This window comes from Hippocampus bargibanti, linkage group LG17, assembly GCF_051943395.1.
Source record: "Hippocampus bargibanti isolate YZ-2025 linkage group LG17, ASM5194339v1, whole genome shotgun sequence".
NCBI classification, from domain to species: domain Eukaryota; kingdom Metazoa; phylum Chordata; class Actinopteri; order Syngnathiformes; family Syngnathidae; genus Hippocampus; species Hippocampus bargibanti.
Genome location: NC_142750.1, coordinates 12683742 through 12703116, shown reverse-complemented (window position 1 = coordinate 12703116; position 19375 = coordinate 12683742). Strand labels below are relative to the sequence as shown.

The window sequence follows — 19375 nt, the reverse complement described above, 5'->3', positions numbered from 1 at the left end:
GAGTCACACCGTAGATACAATGATAAAGCAGCATGAATCAAACATGACCGTGAGTGCACACACGCACATGGACACGTGCACGCGCGCATGCACATTTATGGTCATTGCTGGACATATGAGCAAAACCAGACCTGCACGTACAATTGTATAACCACCAATCATCCTCGTGCACAATGAAATACACACGAAAAAAAAAAACAAGTACAGATCATGTTCCATGCAGTGACGTATCACCTGCCAAGTAGCAGGTGCCACCGTGGTAGTAATGTAATGCGTCTGACTAATTGAGAGCCTTCTAGACACTGCAAAGTCTGACACAGCTGCACAGGGACAAAATTAGCCTGGAAGCAAGACTGGGTGTCAAGGGGAGCCGATAACAAGCACACATGTAAACAAACATGCTAAAAAAAGGGACCAACTTCATTATGCATAAATGCGGTAACACGGTCTGTGGCTGCAGGTTAATGAATTTCCTGATGGATTCTAATTGCGTAGACTAGTAAAAGAAGAAGACCGGTTGGGTAGCTTCTTTTCAACGTATTCCAATCATCGAGATATGGATTTGTTATAGTGACCAAAATAGATCTGCCACCAAATAGTGTGATTCATATTGATAGGCACTGCGAAGAGTCAAGTCGCTCAGGCAAACAAACACGGCACTCCAAAATTTGGATGAATCATTCTAACCTTTGGCAAGCGTGGAAATAAGGTTATAAATCACAGAAATAAAATCTGGTTGAAAAAAAAACTAGGACTAGTGAGACAACATTAACAACTGTAAGAAAGTCCAAGATGGCGCCCGATGGCAGCTGTCAGCAAGTATTTTCACAGCCTTGCTTTTTTTTGGTTGTTTTGTGTTTTCTTTTGTCACATTGAGTTGTTGTGAGTCATGTGGAATGGATATGGATTGTTTTTCAGCATTTTTGGCCACAACATTCATTAAGGAAGAGACTGCTAAGCGGTTGTACTTTTTCGGCAGCATGAATATACCAGCACCGTTTTTGATTGGGAGGAATGTCAGTGCCATTCGACTGTCATCGCTGGACAGCTCTGGGGCCATTGTGTTTTATTGCGCCTGTAATGGGCAGCATCTTCACAGCCCCGCTTTCTTCAGCGGAAAGGTCGGTGCTGGTAGAGAGTCTGCGGCTGGATGGATGCATGACTAGAGGAGCCCGCGATAAGAAGAAAGGAGTGTCAGCGCAGAGCGCCAAGCTGTATGTGGAACTGTCGCAGCTTGAATTGAAGCGGATTTATGTGGGACAGGAAATGTGAGAACATCTCTTTCATCAGTGCTTGCTTTCAACATTTAACTTGTAACAGACGTGCGCATTTCAACATGACATCCCTGATCCACTGGTGAAAAGGACGCTTTGATCCTCTCCATACAACAAAGAGGGTGCAGAAAGTGCTTAATATTGAATGACTGCGTCTTTGTGTTGTGATACTATTTTTTGTGTTTTTTGTTTTGTTCTTTTCACTTCAAGATGGCGCCGCGAGAGTGGCTGCCTTTCCAGTAGCTCCTGTATTTTGTTTTTCTACTTCTTCTTTTCCATCTCTCTTCTATAATTTTGCTGCTGAGAACTGTAAATTTCTCCACTGCAAGACTAACAAAGGCTAATCTGATCCAATCCAATCAAATCAAATCTTAAAAAGTCGATCGAATTGACTAATCAATAAATTCACTTTGTCACTTTGCATTCACGATCATCTATGGAAGTCAACTAATCGCTCATGACGTGTTTTGGGGCATCTTGTCTTCCAATCTGCAATCTTAATTCACTTTTTTGTGGTGGTAGATGTGCAGATTTGCATTAGCCTACGCATTAAAGGACAACCGACACCACATTTTTTTGTTTCCTAACTGACATCAATGAGAAGGTTTCTTCAGCCGTCATCTGTACAAAAGTGAAGGTTTCGGACGTTTCGCCTCCTATCCAAGTGGCTTCGTCAGCGAACTAAAGTCTGACTGGTCGTATCGGCCCCATTTATATATCCCTAATGTCCAGACATGGTGGCGCCCCGCCCCTCCCAACCTGAGAGTAGGGACCTATCATAGCTGTGTCCGGCGCCACCATGTCTGGACATTAGGGATATATAAATGGGGCCGATACGACCAGTCAGACTTTAGTTCGCTGACGAAGCCTCTTGGATAGGAGGCGAAACGTCCGAAACCGTCACCTTTGTACAGATGACGGCTGAAGAAACCTTCTCATCGATGGACCACTCCTGTACGACTGAGAGCTTACACAGACGTATTGCTCCTAACTGACATCAGTAAAACGTTTTATAGCATCTAAAATACCCAAAACATGCAGTCTGGTATTTTTAGTCAAATGCAAAAAATAAAAATGACTTAAAGTGTCCCGAAACTGCCACAAAATGAGCTCGGAACTGGGCAGATTCAGAAAGCCCCACCCCCTTGTTCGTGACGTCACAATTGGTCACACACTGCCTTGCTCCAGAATCAAAACAATGGCTTCAGAGTTCAGATTCGGAGAAGATGCTTTCTTGTCACTCATCCAGTTATGAATATGATTCAAATAGTTCTGAAGAGGAAAGCATACATGTTTGCAATCGATTAAAGAAGTCCTTCCGTATCAATTCGAGCCGTCTGGACTCCAATGTAGCGCCCAGAAAATGCACAAGATGGCGCACAAGCTCCGTTGGAAATGGGCTGATTTGTCTGCTGGGAATTTGTGTCAACTAGTATCAAATAGTAGTGTTGGTGCAACACACAACGATTCACCATCACGTTATTTATGTAGTTTTCCTTCTAATTTCGCGATCAACACGGTGTTTTCATATGAAAAACAGTACTCAAAATGTATTGTGTGTCGCTTTCTCGGTCACGGGTGTTCCCTCCGTGACGTCATTTAGGGCAGTGATTTTCAACCACTGTGCCGCGTCACACTCGTGTGCCGTGAGATATCGTCAGGTGTGTCGTGATAAATTATGCAATGTCCCTTTTTAACATTTAAATTTTACAAACATTTATTAATCATTTTCTCCCAATATTATGTCATTGTCCGGTGTCCGTGCTGAAAAGACTGGGAGGGTCATTTAATATTCTTCCGTGTGGCAACATGTCACTGATTGCCTCGTTCCTGCGGGATGTGCCGCAAAAAAAATCCAATGTAAAAAAACGTGCCCTGGTTCAAAAAAGGTTGAAAAACACTGACTTAGGGGATCATCATCAACACCAAAACAATACGTCTGTGTAGGCTCTCAGTCGTACAGGAGTGGTCCATCGGTCCAAGATGCAACATAGGCTTAGTTATGCTGACGAGGTGATACCAGAGCAAATAGGGCAATCAGGACAGTCGTCAGTCAGGACAATAGAAGTAATCAGTGGAGCCGCAGGGAGTAGTCCTCTGCTCCCCCCAACCTGAGAGCCAATCATAGCAGAGTCCGGCACCGCCTCGTCTGGACAGTAGGGATATATATCGAGCCGAAACTACCAGCAAGACTTTAGTTCGCAGAAGAAGAATCTTGGATAAGAAGCGAAACGTCCAAAACCTTCAAAGAAGTACAGATGACGGCTGAAGAAACATTTATCGATAAACTTGAAAACAAGACTTCCTGAATATTCATTGCAAGTCTTAAAACATAAAATATAGCTATATGCGGTGGAATCCTTGTAAAATACGCTCAGTAGAAGTCATTTGAAGTGATTTTACAAATTATGGACGCAACTTGTCCGGAGGTGTCTGTTGTCCTTTAAGATTCTGTTATATCCCGAAAACGTGATTTCAGACAAGAAATCGTGTCTTCATTGTTGGATTCGTGGACTGGTAAATGAGTTAAATTTATTTTGTCACGCTGACACTCAATTCGTGAAATTGACTAATCTCAAATCACATGTTTTTTGGTATTGCATGTTTCAGTTTGTAATATGCATTACATTTTTGGGGAGGCATATGATGATAAAACCGTTATGGAGACTGCATTTGCCAACCTTTGATGAACCAAGAGATAGTCTTGCAGCGTGTGACAAAATATGATCACATACTTGACGATAAAGTCTTAATTTACTGACAAAAGGACTCAGTGTAGAATACAGGGATGTTGAGTTGAACACAAACCACTTATACCTGCAGGAATTGAAGGTACACACAGAGGGAACATTAACAAATAACAATTTTACCGGCACATTGGTAGGTAATCACTGGATTAGGTCACTTTGGGACCTGTTTTCAAAACAACGCAATTTCGCATTATGACCGCTTCCTCTGTGTCATGTCAGGGCAAAAAAAATGTTACTTTCAGAGAGCACTTGAGAGCAAACACACTGTGCTGTTCTCTGTGGTGTTCTTAAGCTCTCAAGAAGTACCTTTTTTTGGTTGTGTTTTTTTTTTTTTGCGTGCGGCATGAAAAGTGCAAAGCCCCCAGAGAAAGGCAGTCACGCTGTATTGAGGTCAAGAGACTTGAGCCAGAAAACATGACCGCTGCAAGCGTCAAGCGATTGGCTCAACTGTCGTGTTACTTGAACAGCTTTAATGCTGATTCACAACACGGGATGGACACAAGGATGCGGGAGGGAGGAAAAAAGGAGGCCTCCTCTCGTCATTTCTGGATCGCTAGCGCTGAGCTAATTGGCTCGCTTGCATCCACGCCCGTGTGGAGCCTTTAGTGGAAGCCGGGCATGGCTTCTATCATTTGGAATCAAGTGGAGCAAAAGCCAGCAGCTGTGGTGAAAAGGCATATTTTTTTACAAGGTTTTTTCAGTTCATACTTCTCCCATTCTTTTCCATTTTTGTCAGCACATTTAATTAACCAAATTGAGGTTTGCTGTGAAGGATTGATAAATTTCAGATACCAGTTTAAAAGCGCCTGTACTGAAAATTAGAGACATTCAAGATCATGTCAGCATTGGAATACTATATGAGGTACTGTGCAGTGGACCTGTGAAAGAAAATCTGTGTATCACTGGTGCCCATGATAAATGATTTGGTAAAAAAAAAAACTCTAAATAATTCAACATTTTCTGCTAAAAACTAAACCAACAGCAAACGTTTTCCATGAAAAACCGGAGTAGGGTGTAACATTTGCAAGCAGCTGTCCTATTTATTTCATCTCGAAGGGATGAAACAAATAGGACAAGCTGTCTTCATAGGTAGCTAACTCATTTACTGCCATTTGTGAATTTACACGGGAGTTGAAAATATGACTTGGAGCGCCATTCCCAAAAAAATTGTTTTTCATGCTTGGGTGCCGATAAAGCGCCTCAGGCCATGGCCTCTGGAAATGTTTTTTTCTTTTCCACAATGGGGCAGCATTTCCCTTTTTTCCATGTTAGCGCTTTGTTTCGGCTTCAGCTGTTCTAAAAGTGCTATATAAACCAATATGAATGTACATTAAAGTCTCGTTATATCAATATTCTTGGGAATAAGAAAAAATGGCGATATAACCGTCCTATCGATACATCCGTCCTGCGCCGAACTGCATTAAAGGGGGGGATAGGTAAATGGGGGATCTTTGATATGGCATGTAATTTAATCATTGGGTTAATGGATCTAGCATGCTTTTTGTACAGTAGTGAAGTGAAAAATAAACGTATGCATAAAATAAAAATATCTTTACACTTTTTTAATGACTATTTCCTTTCAAAAATGCAACCAATGCAAAATCCTATATCTGAATACAACAAAATTAAATACATGTATGGAAAACGAAAATGAAAACTGCAACGTTTACATTACTTACGTGGATGAAGTATTTTGCGGCACGTCGAACTCTTTCGCGATGGAGGGTTTGCTCCATGTTGGATTCTCCTCGACAGCCACTATTGCCTTGTACTTCGTTCCGAGATCACAATTCTTACGTTTCCCCATGGTTTAAATTGGTGTTGAACAACAGCACTGTATATAAGCTCTGCTACGCCTTTTTTATTGTGCTCGCGTATGACAGTTAAAAACACGGAAGCTGGTAGAAAATGCCAAGTCACATGACCAGCTCCCGTGCCTGGGGAAAGTGACTTGGTCACGTGACCAGCTCCCGTGCCTTGCGCAGTGTACCAGACGCCATTTTCTACCACGTGACCAATCACGTGACCAAGCCACGTGACCAACGGCGTGACCGGTACAGATTTCGATCATGGTGGTACTGTATAGAAACCACTAAGCAAATATCGATACACCTTCAGTGTATTTTGTATCGATATAAACATAGCAAAATGGCCGGCGGGAGATGAAAAAGCGCACCGTAGTAACCGGATTATCATAATAACCATGAATCGTACAAACCGGAACCAATTATACATAAAAAGACTAGAAATGTGCACGGGAAATGAAAATAGTATCGTAATAAGCAGTATTATCAATATAACCGATATCGATATAACGAGACTTTACTGTATTTCATTGTATTTTGGACAGCCGCCCTCATTTCAAGCTCATATAACTCAAGACGCATCTAATTTATGAATTTACTCTTTTTTTCTGATGAAAGAAGAGAGTCTAAGATTTCTAACGTTGTATTGAATGTTCATGTAGTCCTAAAACTCAATATTCTGTGGGTCCTGGAAATCGAGTGTGAATGACAAAAACCCTGGCACTAGAATGGACACATTTTCTTGCGCGTCTGGCAGTGAATGAGATAAAATGGCTAACTAGTCTTATTCTTTGTATATGGGAAACAATAAATGTCGGCAGGTATTAAGCTTTTGTCTGTCTGCATGTGCTCCTGTACCGTTTGTGTTGAAAGGGGTTGACATTTGAGCAATACAGTTGACTAATTGATAAGTGCTATGATCTTTCGTGAGACCATTCATTCATTCATTTTACAAACCACTTTATCCCCACGAGGGACCACTGGGACCTCATCCCACCTGTCTTTGGACACTAGGGGGGGACACCCTGAACTGGTTGCCAGCCAACGGCAGCTGGGATAGGTCCCATTCCTCCTGGGGACCTGGTGAGGGGAAGCGGCTAAGGTAATGGCTCATCTGCAAACACCCCTGCAGCAGCATTATTAACGCTAGCATTAAGGCATCTCTGAAACCCCCATCACTATGACAACCTGCTGTTGCAGCAGAACCATTCCAATGGACTGAAACTAGTCAATACAGTAGACACACTTTTGATTCCACCATGCTTCAACCCTATTGAGTGATCAATACATTTTACAAGATGTGGAGTTCAGTAAATTCATGTCAATTACCAGCAGTATTCATTTGTCATTAAAACATGACATTACCTTATCCAAATTTCAACCACCGAGTGTGTGTCACTGTCATGTTGTGTTTTAATCCATCCATGCACTTTCTGATTCGTTTAATCCTCACGGGGCGTGCCGGAGCTTCTTCCATCTGACTTGGGGCAATGGGCGGGGTACACAAAACTGTTTTCCAGTCAATCCCAGGGCACACATTGACAAACAAACGTTCCTGCTAACAATCACACCTCAGGACAATTTAGAATGTTCCCTTAACCTATCATGCATGTTTTTGCAATTCGAGAGGAAAATGGAGTCACTAGAGAAAACCCATGCAGGCAATAAGGAGAACATGCAAACTATACACAGGAATGATTGTCTAATTGTGTTAGGGCAAATCGCCACAAGTGAAGAATGAACCAGAAGAACATTATTTTTCATCTAACAAATTGAATCCTACACCTCTGCACAATGAGGTGGACGTGCAAACAGGTTTTTGTAAATCTGTTGATGGTTTATTTTCTCACTTAATATAACATTAGGTGAACATGTGACCGCATAGCAGCAGCTATCAACAAAAATGGTGCAGCAAAACGTGTAAACATCACAGAATAATACTCAGGAGGCATACTCCTTATCCTTTACGACTTGTATTACTGCTTCTCACTGAAGAGTGACTGCCCGTGTGTGTATATTCGTTTGTCTGCATGATACGTCCAAGATGCCCACCCCCCCCCGAGTAGGCAGCCGTCAACAAGTGCTCTCACGAGCCTCGCTTTTTGTTCTTTTGTGTTGTTTTGTGTTTGTTTGTGCTTTTTTGTAATGGGTCGCATTTTCACAGCCCCACTTCGTTCAGTGGAAAGGTCTGTGCTGTCGGACAGTCTGCGGCTGGATGGATGCATGGATTGAGGAGCCCGCGATGAGAAGAAAGGAGCGTCAGTGCAGTGCACTGATGCATATGTGTCAGTACCACAGCTTGGAATTGAAGTGGATTTACGTGGTAAAGGAGATGTGGGACAATTTCTTTTCGTCAATGGATGCTACGTCGTCGTACACTGTATTTGCTTTCAACATTAAGCTTGTAGCAGACGTGCACATTTCACCATGATGTCCCTGATCCACTGGTGAAAAGGACACTTTGATCCTCTCCTCTTTCATCTAGAACTGCTTCATACAACAAAGAGGATAGAGAAAGATCGTAAAATTGAATGGTTTTCTGTGTCTTTTTTTGTGTGTCACATTATTTGTTATTTAGTTTTTTTGTTGATGTTTTGACTTGACAAGATGGCGCCACTAGAGTGGCTGCCGTTACAGCAGCTCCAGCATTTCGCTTTTCTACTATGTATTTCCATTGCTTTCCTCTTCCTTACATAACTTCACCGCTGTAAAATAAAAATGTATCCACTTCGAGACTAATAAAGGCTAATCCAAATCAAATCCGATACGACCCACAGGTGGCCAAGGCAGGCAGAGGAGCAGCACAAAGTCCACTGAATTGCAGGATGCATAGTAGTCAATAAAAAATTGTTGTGATCAAGTTGCAATAAAATCTCCACCCATCTTTAAGGGCAATAACTGCAATTTCAATTTCAGTGCAAAGTTTGCAAATGTGATTAACGTGAGGCGTGTTTTGGCCTTGATTCACAACGTTGACAATAACAAGCGATGATGACTTGAAAGCTGCGCGGTTGAGATGAAGAAAAACCTGAAAGCGTAAACAGATTCACACAAAATAACAAGATATGCTCCCTCTGGAGCTTTCATCAGTGGAGAATAAATGCTAATCATAAGGAGAAGAATTCTTTCCACTCGTTGTTGGGGGACGCCAAAATAAACGCACTGGCATATCGCAGACACCCCCCCCTCCCTCCCCAAACCCCCCGTGGTGCATGTTGCTATATTTGTTCCGAAGGCTGGGAAAGACGCAACCATGACAATTAAGTAACTCCGACGAGAGTGTTGATGTATTTAATTGCAGACGAGCGGAGGCCTTTATTCATTTTTGGCGTGATGTCAATTAAGATTTGCGGTACCTTATGTGATCTACATTTTAGATATAATGCTACAAGGGCAGCACGAGCAGTGGACAGCATTATATGAATGAAATGCAACCTAAATTGAACTTAACAGATAATGGGGGGGGAGTACAGTGTGTGAGGTCACACGCAGGGGCAAATTTGTATATTTTGATACGTTTACAACGTGCCATGAGTTTCCTGTGATGCAGACAGATGGAGTGGAAGGTAAAAAAAGAGAGAGAGCGAAGTGTGATGATGACTAAAAGCTGTGCCTCAGTCTCTTTCTGGATAACCCTCAAAATGCGCATACACACGCACGTGTACACGCATGCACACACACGCACACACACACACACGCACACACACACACACACACACACACACACACAGGCGCGCACACACACACACACACACACACACACACACACACACACACACACACACGCACACACACACACACACACACACACACACAGGCGCACACACACGCACACACACACACACACACACACACACACACACACACACACACAGATGCTGGCTTCCAGCACCACGGGAGCAGGAAGGAGGAACACACGCTTCAGAAAACTGGCACACACATTAAACTCTCCCATCACCCCCCCTGCATCTTTGTCCTTGTACAGAAATAGCAGAAATATTACTCTGAGGCTGGTGAAGTCCCATGTGTCCAGCCCAAGCCCCCCAATCCATTCAATGTGGCCTTTTACACTCCGCTATATTCATTATTTATCTTTTCGGGGTGTTTTTGTATCTCTTGGCTTATCTCAGGACACGATACTTTTTTTCCTTTCGGCTTTGTCTTGAGGAAAGTTTGATACCATGAGAAGCTGTTTAGCTTTCTGGGTTAGCATCACGCAAGAGCTGCTAGCTCACAATGCAGTGGACATGTCACTTTGTAACGTTAAACAAGTTTAACTCCATGTTTAAAAAAAGGCTCAGATAGCATACACCAGTGGCGCACGGTCAAAGCCTGCAAAGTTCTCTCTGCTTGCCTAAAATTATCTGAATCACTGATGTTAATTATATTTTGTCCAGGAATTCTTAATAAATAATTCAAAATTGTCTTTCAGCTTCCTTTCATTACTTTTCCCCAGTTACGCTGCTTCCACATGTGTCGTTTCGTATTTAAGCATTTAACCAATCACATTTAATAATAATAATACATTTCATTTCAAGCGCCTTTCAAAACACCCAAGGACACTTTACAATAAAAACAATAAAACAAAGCACATAACAATAAAACCATAAGTAAAATGATACATAATAAAATAGCAGATAGAACTATACATTGAAAGCAATTTTAAACAAGTGGGTTTTGAGGTGAGCCTTGAAAATAGGGAGGGAGTCAATATTGCGGATGTTGGGTGGAAGAGAATTCCAGAGTTTGGGAGCAGAGCGGCTGAAAGCTCTGCAACCCATCGTGGTGAGACGGGCAGAGGGCACATAGAGGTGAAGGGAGGATTTCAGCATTCATTTGTTACCAGAGTCAGAAATCTATCTGGACGCCTTCACAAACAGTTCTGCAGGCCCTGTCCCATTCAACGTGTCGATCAAACTGTTGCTCTAACTAATCAGATTTCAGTTGGCAACCCAAAAGGGCTCTGGCCAATGTCAGAATTTTCGCAAACTATGATTGTTTAGTCACTATAGCCAATCATAGTTTGCGAAAACTGCTCTGATCACAAGCCGCTCATGACAAGAGCATACTGACCAGAGCTAGCACATTGTTTCGGTAGCGAGCTGCATAGGCAAATATATTTGATTTAATAGCAGTTTTGTCAACCCACAATGGCTGAAGGAGGAGAAGAAATTGATTTGTTTGGAGATTCATTGTTAAAGCCATTTTCAAGACAAATTTTTCAAGAAAAAATGGATATCAATAAGAAAGGTTGGTCAGTTATTTCCAGGCTAATGGTACCCTCTAGTGGACTTGTAATAAATCACACCTCACTTGTCTGGATTGATTCAGACATAGCACCACTGAAGGCCTAGCGATGAAATCCGCGGCCCACCAATGCTATACCCTGATACCACTTCACAAGTCAGGCTAAATTTTGTCTCAGTCTCGGTTCACATCTGTAACGCTGCACTTCAAGGTTATTCGGGTTTGCAATGAATTGTCAAAATTTCCACCATGTGCTTGATTGCTGTCATATTTTCTTAAGAGACCCAGGGACATGAGAGGGGTAGTTTAAAATGAAGGAATATAAAACTGAACATAGCATAACCTTGCTTTTGAAAACAGAATGTAAAAGGCAAAGAATAAAAAAAGAGAAAGAGAGAGAGAGGGAGAGTTGGGAATGGACGTAGAAAAGGAGCAAGAACAAACAAATGGATAAAACAGATCGATTTGGAAGCGCAGACTACTTTTGATCACTGGTATGCTTTCTAAGCTGGCTGCTTGTTTAAAACAGAAAAAAGCACCTCTCCGCAATTGCCAAATACATACAATATATGAAGGCGTTCATCCCCTGGTGACCTTTTCACGGATGACTCTAACCTTTATTAAAAAAAAAAAAAAAACAATGGTCCCGAAATAAGTGATACAAGTACAGCCAGACTCCTGTCTCATGATGATGATGATTGCAAACACGTTCTCTTTGCTTTCTGTCCTTGTACTCTCAAGTATCACGGCTGAATGACTCTAATTTACACAGTGCTCCACTCACTTCATGTGGGTCAAGCCCGAAAATCTCTTCCAACCCAAAATAGCCACAGGTGTAATCACCTCCGAATTCATTGAGCACAGCTGGAGAGGTGGGGTGCAACGAGGTGAGCCGCTCACTCTGCTCTAATTTCCCCCCGAGGAGACGGCAAAGCACACGTACACAACAGACACGGTACTCCTGTATTGATTTATTCAGCGCCGGCTCTAAGTCATGAGGTCACACCTACGGCTTATTATGTTGCTATGGCGACATATGGGCAAGGTGGTTAAGAGGAAGGAGCATTCATGGGGTTAAATGTCCCATGCTGATAATGTCTTTTCTGAATATCGTCGTGGGTCGAACACGGATGAGAGCACTTGAGACTGATCAAGTATATAAAAACAGAACGAGTTGCCATTCTCCTTAACGGGGCCACTCCCACCATTAAAAACGGAAAATGTATCAAGCATATATCGTCAATTGGCATCTAAAAGGCAAAAGAATCCACACGGGTGAGTTCCTTTATCTTTCTTGTTTGCTCAAATACTGTTTTGCCTTTTATGTTGGAAAAAAGGAGCATTTGAGGGGAAAGAGCATGTGTTATCTTATTACACAGCTCTGTGCCTCAGCAAAAAAACACAGGGGCAGTTCTCCCGACAATTCAGGACCCACTCATGCCTCCCCAAAAGACTTTTGTCACTGGATGACATTGTGACATGACACATTGTGACATGATCTGCTCAGACAGTCTGTGAAAATGAAATATTGGACTCGTGGTGGCGGTCACTACTGAGCAGAGAAAGGGGCTGATGTGAAACATCCTCGTGAATTTTGCTCTGCGGGGCATGCTTTAGAATAACACGGCCACATTCACATCTGATCCAAAGCAACCATAGAAACCAAAGCTGTAGATCTTTTAGTGATTGATATATTTACTCATTCGCTGCCATTCACGGATTTATTCGGTTTTGTTTTTTCATGCTTGGGTGCCGATAATGCGTTGGCCATGGCCTCTGGCAATGTTTTTCTTTTCCACAATGGGGCAGCATTTCTCTTTTTTTCCATGCTAGCACTTTGTTGCAGCTTCAGCTGTTGTTAAAGTGCTTATATAAACCAATATGTATGTATTTCTTTGTATTTTGGCCAGCCACCCTCATTTCAAGCTTATATAACTCCAGACACATAATTTAGAATTAACTCTTTTTTTCTGAGGAAATAAAAGTGTCTAAGGTTTCTAACGCTGTATTGAACATTTGTGCTGTCCTAAAAGTCAATCTTCCATGGGTCCTGGAATTTAAGTAACAATGACAAAAACCCTGGCACCGTAGTGGACCCATTTTTGCACAAGTCTGGCAGTGAATGAGTTAAGGATTTTTGGCAAAGAAAAATCGCCCGGGGTACTCAAGCGGTGTTACTACAGCAAAACTGTGTTACAATATCAGGCAGGAATGAGCAGTAACTTTGAAAGATGAAAAGCAAAAATACATGTGTGTTGCTACGAACGATTTTGCGACATGGTAGGACAAAAGCCATAAATCAAGGCATTCATATCTCAAGGATTCACACTGCATGCTGGCTTTACAAAGGGATGAGACTTTTTTCACATAAGACACCAACAAAAACATTACAGACACTCTTAGGCCAGTATCGACAAATCTCTAGAGTATATTGTCCCCTTTTCTATTCTCAATCATAACTTCAGGTAGCTATTTAGCTAGCGAACCAGCTACAAGAAGCTCGCTAGCTAGATGTACATTACAGTATTTCATAAAAGCGATGAGACGTAAGTTGCATTTGAGTGCTGCTTTTTCAAAATATGAAAAGCCTTCTTCCATCCTGCGATCATCATGACATTTTCCATCATTTCAGCCCCCTCTTTTGAATGTTTTTATTTATAGTTTTAATAAGGGCACTCTGGCGAGTAGCCAGACCAGGAGCAATTCTCTTCTTAATGCTGACGTACACGATAAGACGGTCTTGTGTCACTCCTTCCTCGGGGCCGCTAACGGATGAAAAGACTTTTGGCCACAGGGCTGTACGGCTCCAAAATATAATTTGGCAAGGCGGCAGGGTGGATAAAGAACATCCAGAGCCAATAAAATTGAGGAGTGTTGGTCATCAGGTGCAGTTTGCGCTTCAGTTTCACGGTCAAGGACGCTTGGAAGCGGTCTTGTGGCGGGAGCCAGAGGGTTGAACTGCTAACCTTCCAATTGCCAGAGAGCCTCGCAGAGCTCCAGAGTCAGACCCCTACAAGCCACGGGAAAGCTGTCTGCAAAGTTCCAAATGCGGCCTCACTGACATTCACCGCTGACACTAACAACATGACCTTCACCTCGGAAGAGCTACAAACACACAACCTGTGTTGCAAACGTCGCGGTTTGGATAATTGCTATATTTTGTGACTTTTGCAGGCCAGATTGCAGTGAATGTGCTGCAAATTTCCCCAACACATGGAACTCATTTATATGTCGCAAAAGCTGTGATTTAACCAGCCAAGGTACGGTATCTCACAAAGTTGACTTTCACCTGATTAAATCTGAAAATGTGAATTATACGAATCGGAATGACCCATTTTTGGAACGTTACATTTTGGCCATTTAAAAAGAACAGAGAGAAGAGAGAGAGCAAGCGGGGAGATGTTCATGATTTGCTCTTCTAAGAAGCGAACAGAGAGCCAGCGGTGCCCTTAAGGGTTCAGTCGGAACTGAATGTTAATTCACTCCTCATTCATCTTTGTCCTGGATCTTTAAAAAAAAACATGTGCTTTAATTATGTACACGTCTGCATTGATTTCAGCTCAAGACTCAATTATTATCTATCAGGAAAAGTTTATTTGCACTACATTCAAACAATAACATTAACATTTAATACCAATGTTTACGATGAGCTTGAACTCATAAAGTTCATCCATTCACAGTTGAAGTCATCTGAGCGACAGTTTAAAATGTCTCAGAAGGAGCCATTGTTTATGTTCCGAACAAAGGCCCAACAACAGCATCAATGTACTGAGACCAAGTAGCCAGGAAGTCTCCTCGATTTGACAGATTGGACTCCTCCTTAGCTTCTTTCTCTCCTTTCAACAATGTCTTCCCCCAACTCTCTTATTTGCAGGCTCTCCCACCATCTCCAGCAGCTTTTCTTGTTGCTAGACATAAGGCCACCCTCCCCACCCTCCAGATGGCACTGTTATTTCCCACAGACACTGAAGGTGTCTTCCAATTGGAAGGTGCGGGGGTTTCAATAACAGAAATGTGCTCATTGACTTCTTTATTGCAAATTGGTCGAGGTTAATACTGGACATTGGATGTGAAAATATACAAAGTAGATGATACCCCAACCCATCCATCCATTCGCCCATTCATCTATCCAATTATTATTTTTTTTACTGTTTGGCTTAAGGTTACTGAAACTCTGTCTTTCTATCCATTCGTCCATCTGTCGATTTATCAATGCACCTGTTCATCCATTCCAATCCTGAATTGATTCCTAATCATAAAAATTCATGAAAATTCCTCTCACACCAGCTGAAAGTTAGCCATGTGAAGCATTGCACTACCGCTAGCATCCATTTTCTGTCTCACTTCACCTCATTACGGTCGCTTCTCCCAAATGACTTTTTGGGCAAGATTGACAATCCTACCTGGCAATGGCCGCCAGGTCAGACAACAACCCACATTCACAAAGTCACTCAACATGAACTAAATCCACGAGCGTTGGCCTGCCATTCTCATTTATCCAAATTAAAAAAAAAAATAAGAGATTTGAATGCATGTCAGCGGGAAATATTCATTTATTCCTTTCCCGAATTAAAAGTTCAGCTGCCGAGTCATTCAAATGAAAATGTCTATCCTAACTGCTAAAATGTATTCATATGCTGCTCAGTAAAGTGAGACGCCTATCCAGTCCTAACCAGGATTATCTCCAATGTCAGAATCCAGGAATTAAAAATAAATCCTTGGAACTCAGAAAGAGTGCAGCGAAATGGAGCTTTTACGCTTGTGTAAGTGCGTGAGTGTGCAAGCCAACATGAGGCTCTGTAGACCAGGCCACCAACCATTTGCTTGGCAGACAGGTAGGCAGCATCTGGCAAAATCTACAAGCAATTGTTTGTTAAATAAACCAGGAGTCAAATATGTCTCGAACAAAGGAAAACTGTCGATCTACCTGTTTCTAAAACTTTGATGGGAAAGCAAACTCCAGACTGCGAAGTTTGCATTTGTCGGCCGTAGCATAGATGTCGCTCTTTCCCATAGCTGAAAAAGTTGAATACGTGCTGACTTTGATCAGAATATTGAGAAAACACTTACATTTTGTCATTATGTGTGTGTTTCGCTTCATATCTCCACCTGACTACAAAACTTATTCTAAATCAGGACACTCAGGGACAAAATATCGCAAAGGATGAAAAATTGGATGTCCTCTTGCCATTAAGCAATACAAATAGGTGTCTTTGTCTTTGTGGGTGAGCATATTAAGCACAAAAACAGACGCCAGTCAACGGCATCTCCCCTTTTCAAGAGTGAAAAGGGGAGATCGCCCAGGGAACGGCATGGCACTCCACCTACACACGCATTCAAGTGCTTCAAGGAAACAGTTTGAGTAGCTATGGTGCAATTATGGCAGGAAACTGCAAGCAACCGTTTTCTCATACCCTGAAGGAAATAAATACAGACATCCAACTCATCTTGCTTTTATCTCAGACAATTGTGGAGGTCTGAAGAGGAGTATCTTAGAAACATTAATAATACGAAGCACCGCCATATTACATTCAGATACAAACTGAATTTGTTTGGTCATGCTGTGATCAAATGTGCCCAGTGTCAAGAACAGATTTAATGTCACAAATTTCCCATCTCTTGGCAAATATACAAGGCCAGCAAAACATCCTGCATGTGGATGTGGATGGATATTGATATCTACATATCTATATGTACTGTATATTGGATTGGATTACTTTATTAGTCTCGCAGTAGAGAAATTTACATTTCATATCTATATGTATATTTATTTGTATCTATCTATCTATATATATCTATATTTTTATATATAAACAGTCTTCTGCCTTAAATACAGTAAAGTCTCGTTATATCGATATTCTCGGGAGTCCGAAAAAATATCGATATAACCGGGACTATCGATATATCCGACCCTGCGCGCATGTAATTTTCTCCTTGCATTCATAGAAATACTATCGTAATAAGCAGTACTATCGATATAACCGATATCGATATAACGAGACTTTACTGTAATTACATGCCATTTGGTAGCGCCAAGCCTGAGTGCCCATCTGATGCTTGGTGGCACAACTTTTTTAAGAGATGACGACAACAAGCGTCTATGAGGTTTCCACAAGCTGGATGGACCCAGAAGAAGAGAAAATAGAGAAAGAACTAAAAGAAATTCATTCCTATCATCACTTTGCTGCTGTGAAATGTAAATTTCTCCACTGTGAGACTAATAAAGGCATATCCAATCCAATCCAAGAAGAACCTGAGAAGCCACCAACCAGTGACGTGCAGTCAGTGGAGGCAGGTGAGGCAGTGCAATAACAATATGAAAGCTGTCATGGAAATATCAAATGAAAAAATAAATTAAACAGTTATATGTATTTAGTGATTTGTACTTTAAAGTTCTTGTCCATTTAACTTCACCGTTTTAGGATTTTTTTCAAAATCGCTGAATTTTCACATTTACCGTTCAAATACTAAGTAGAGACGAGCGGTGAGGCAGCAGCCGGCTGAGCCTCACCATGGATTGCGCAATCACTATGCTTACTGTGCTGTCTTGCTCTGCAGTGAGACCCCATTGCTGTCCTCCTGCATATCGCTATTAAAGCGTTCAAACATGTTTAGTATATGAACTAAATTTCTACAGTTTAGCTGGTGTATATAATGTAGAGTCATTGTACATTATAAACACTGTACTACAGTGTTTATTTTGTTTTATTTTAATCAAATCGCTGTGCGTGGGTGAGGCAAACAGTTCTCCCGCCTCATGACAGGGGGCGCTTGTGATTCCAGAGATACTTCCGTCTCTACCTCTGCAGAATAATAGAATTAGAGACAGAAAGCTACAGTAAACAGTTAACGAGTAAAGTGCAACCCTGCAGTCATTTTTTCGTGTTGCTTGGCCTCACTTTCAGAATGGAGGATTACATATCTAAATTGAACGAATTTTCTAAACTGGACTTTCAATCGAAGCAGGCGGTAATAATTAAAGGATGACCAACGCCGGAGCTAAAAGGTTTGCTTCAGACAACGGGACACAATACTCGCTCTTTTCAGGCGGACTGGTACACACGAAAAGGCTGGCTGTGTGGATGTCCAGCAAGAAACCGCCTTTTCTGCTTTTCCTGCCTTCTGTTATCAACTTGTGACAATGTCTGGACTCAAATGGGATATTGCGACCTGAAAAATTTACAACGGAGCCTCATCAAAAATGAGCGAAGACTCAACATCAGCATCCACAATGCTAAGGTAAAGGACAACCGGGAGATTTTAAAAGATCTCATCAATGCCACTTGCTTCCTTGCCAAACAACAGCTGGCATTTCGTGGAAATGATGGAAGTAAAGGCTCTGCTAATCGTGGCAACTATGTTGAACTATTACATGCTTTCGCTGAGAAAGATGACAAGCTAGCGAGTCATTTTGGGACACCCACTGTATTTTCTAGCCTGTGAAACAGAAGACAGAACGATTTAATTGAAGCAGTTGGTGATGTCATTAGAAATGACATTAAAAAGGAGATCAGTGCAGCCCCATTTGTTGCTGTAGAAGTAGACGAGATTGTCATTCTCAGCACTGAAAAGACTGAAGACATACAGTCGGAACAGGACTGATCAAGGACGACTTTCTTCACTGGCAGTGATCTCCGTTGAGACAGAGAGACTTTTAAAACTGAAGAAAGATAAGGAAGGCTTCTACAAAGAAGTTATCGATGCCTTTCTTCAGAATGGCATGGACTTCATTTACAAGTAAAGGTAACACGATAAAAACGTTTTTTAATTATTTTTTTCTATGCTACAGTTTGTATATATAAAGAATGCTGACATGAAATTTAAAACAAAATACGTTAACTGTTGCCAATCAAATGGTGAATAAATTACTCTGTAGAGTTCATGTTTGTAAATCTGACTATGATGACGTCAGTGCCTCACCAGCCATGAACCTCACTGCACGTCACTGCCACCAACCTACATCACCCGTTTAGCTTTGCACCAGCTGGTTGGAACCCCTACACAAGTATGCTCAAAAGCGCTTGGGCGTCAAGCACAGAGGAATTGACCATGAGTTGTAACCGCGTTTTATGTGAATTAGACGGTGCTAGTTTGTAATATAGCTTCATCTTTGCAATCGAAATCGGCTGCGCACTAATGCCCAATTTGTAAGTAAACAACAAGTTGAGGTTGCGTTATAAATGAGCCAGAGAGGCGCATTTTGCCAGTTACGTGCAATGCCTGCCACATCAACCACATTAGGAAAATTTACCTTGGCATTGGAATCCTTGTTTGCCGAATCCCCTGTAACATAAACAAG

At 41.8% G+C, this 19375-nt stretch overlaps 1 protein-coding gene across 4 annotated transcripts in view; it reads right to left on the bottom strand.

Moving 5' to 3' along the window:
• prkcab (protein kinase C, alpha, b) overlaps nt 1-19375 on the bottom strand; it is a 79970-nt gene that overhangs the window by 60267 nt on the left and 328 nt on the right. For all 4 annotated transcript variants that reach the window (XM_089018074.1, XM_089018073.1, XM_089018076.1 and 1 more), the window contains exon 2: nt 19328-19359. In XM_089018074.1, the coding sequence (XP_088874200.1) occupies nt 19328-19359 (32 nt within the window). The remainder of the gene's footprint in view (nt 1-19327; nt 19360-19375) is intronic.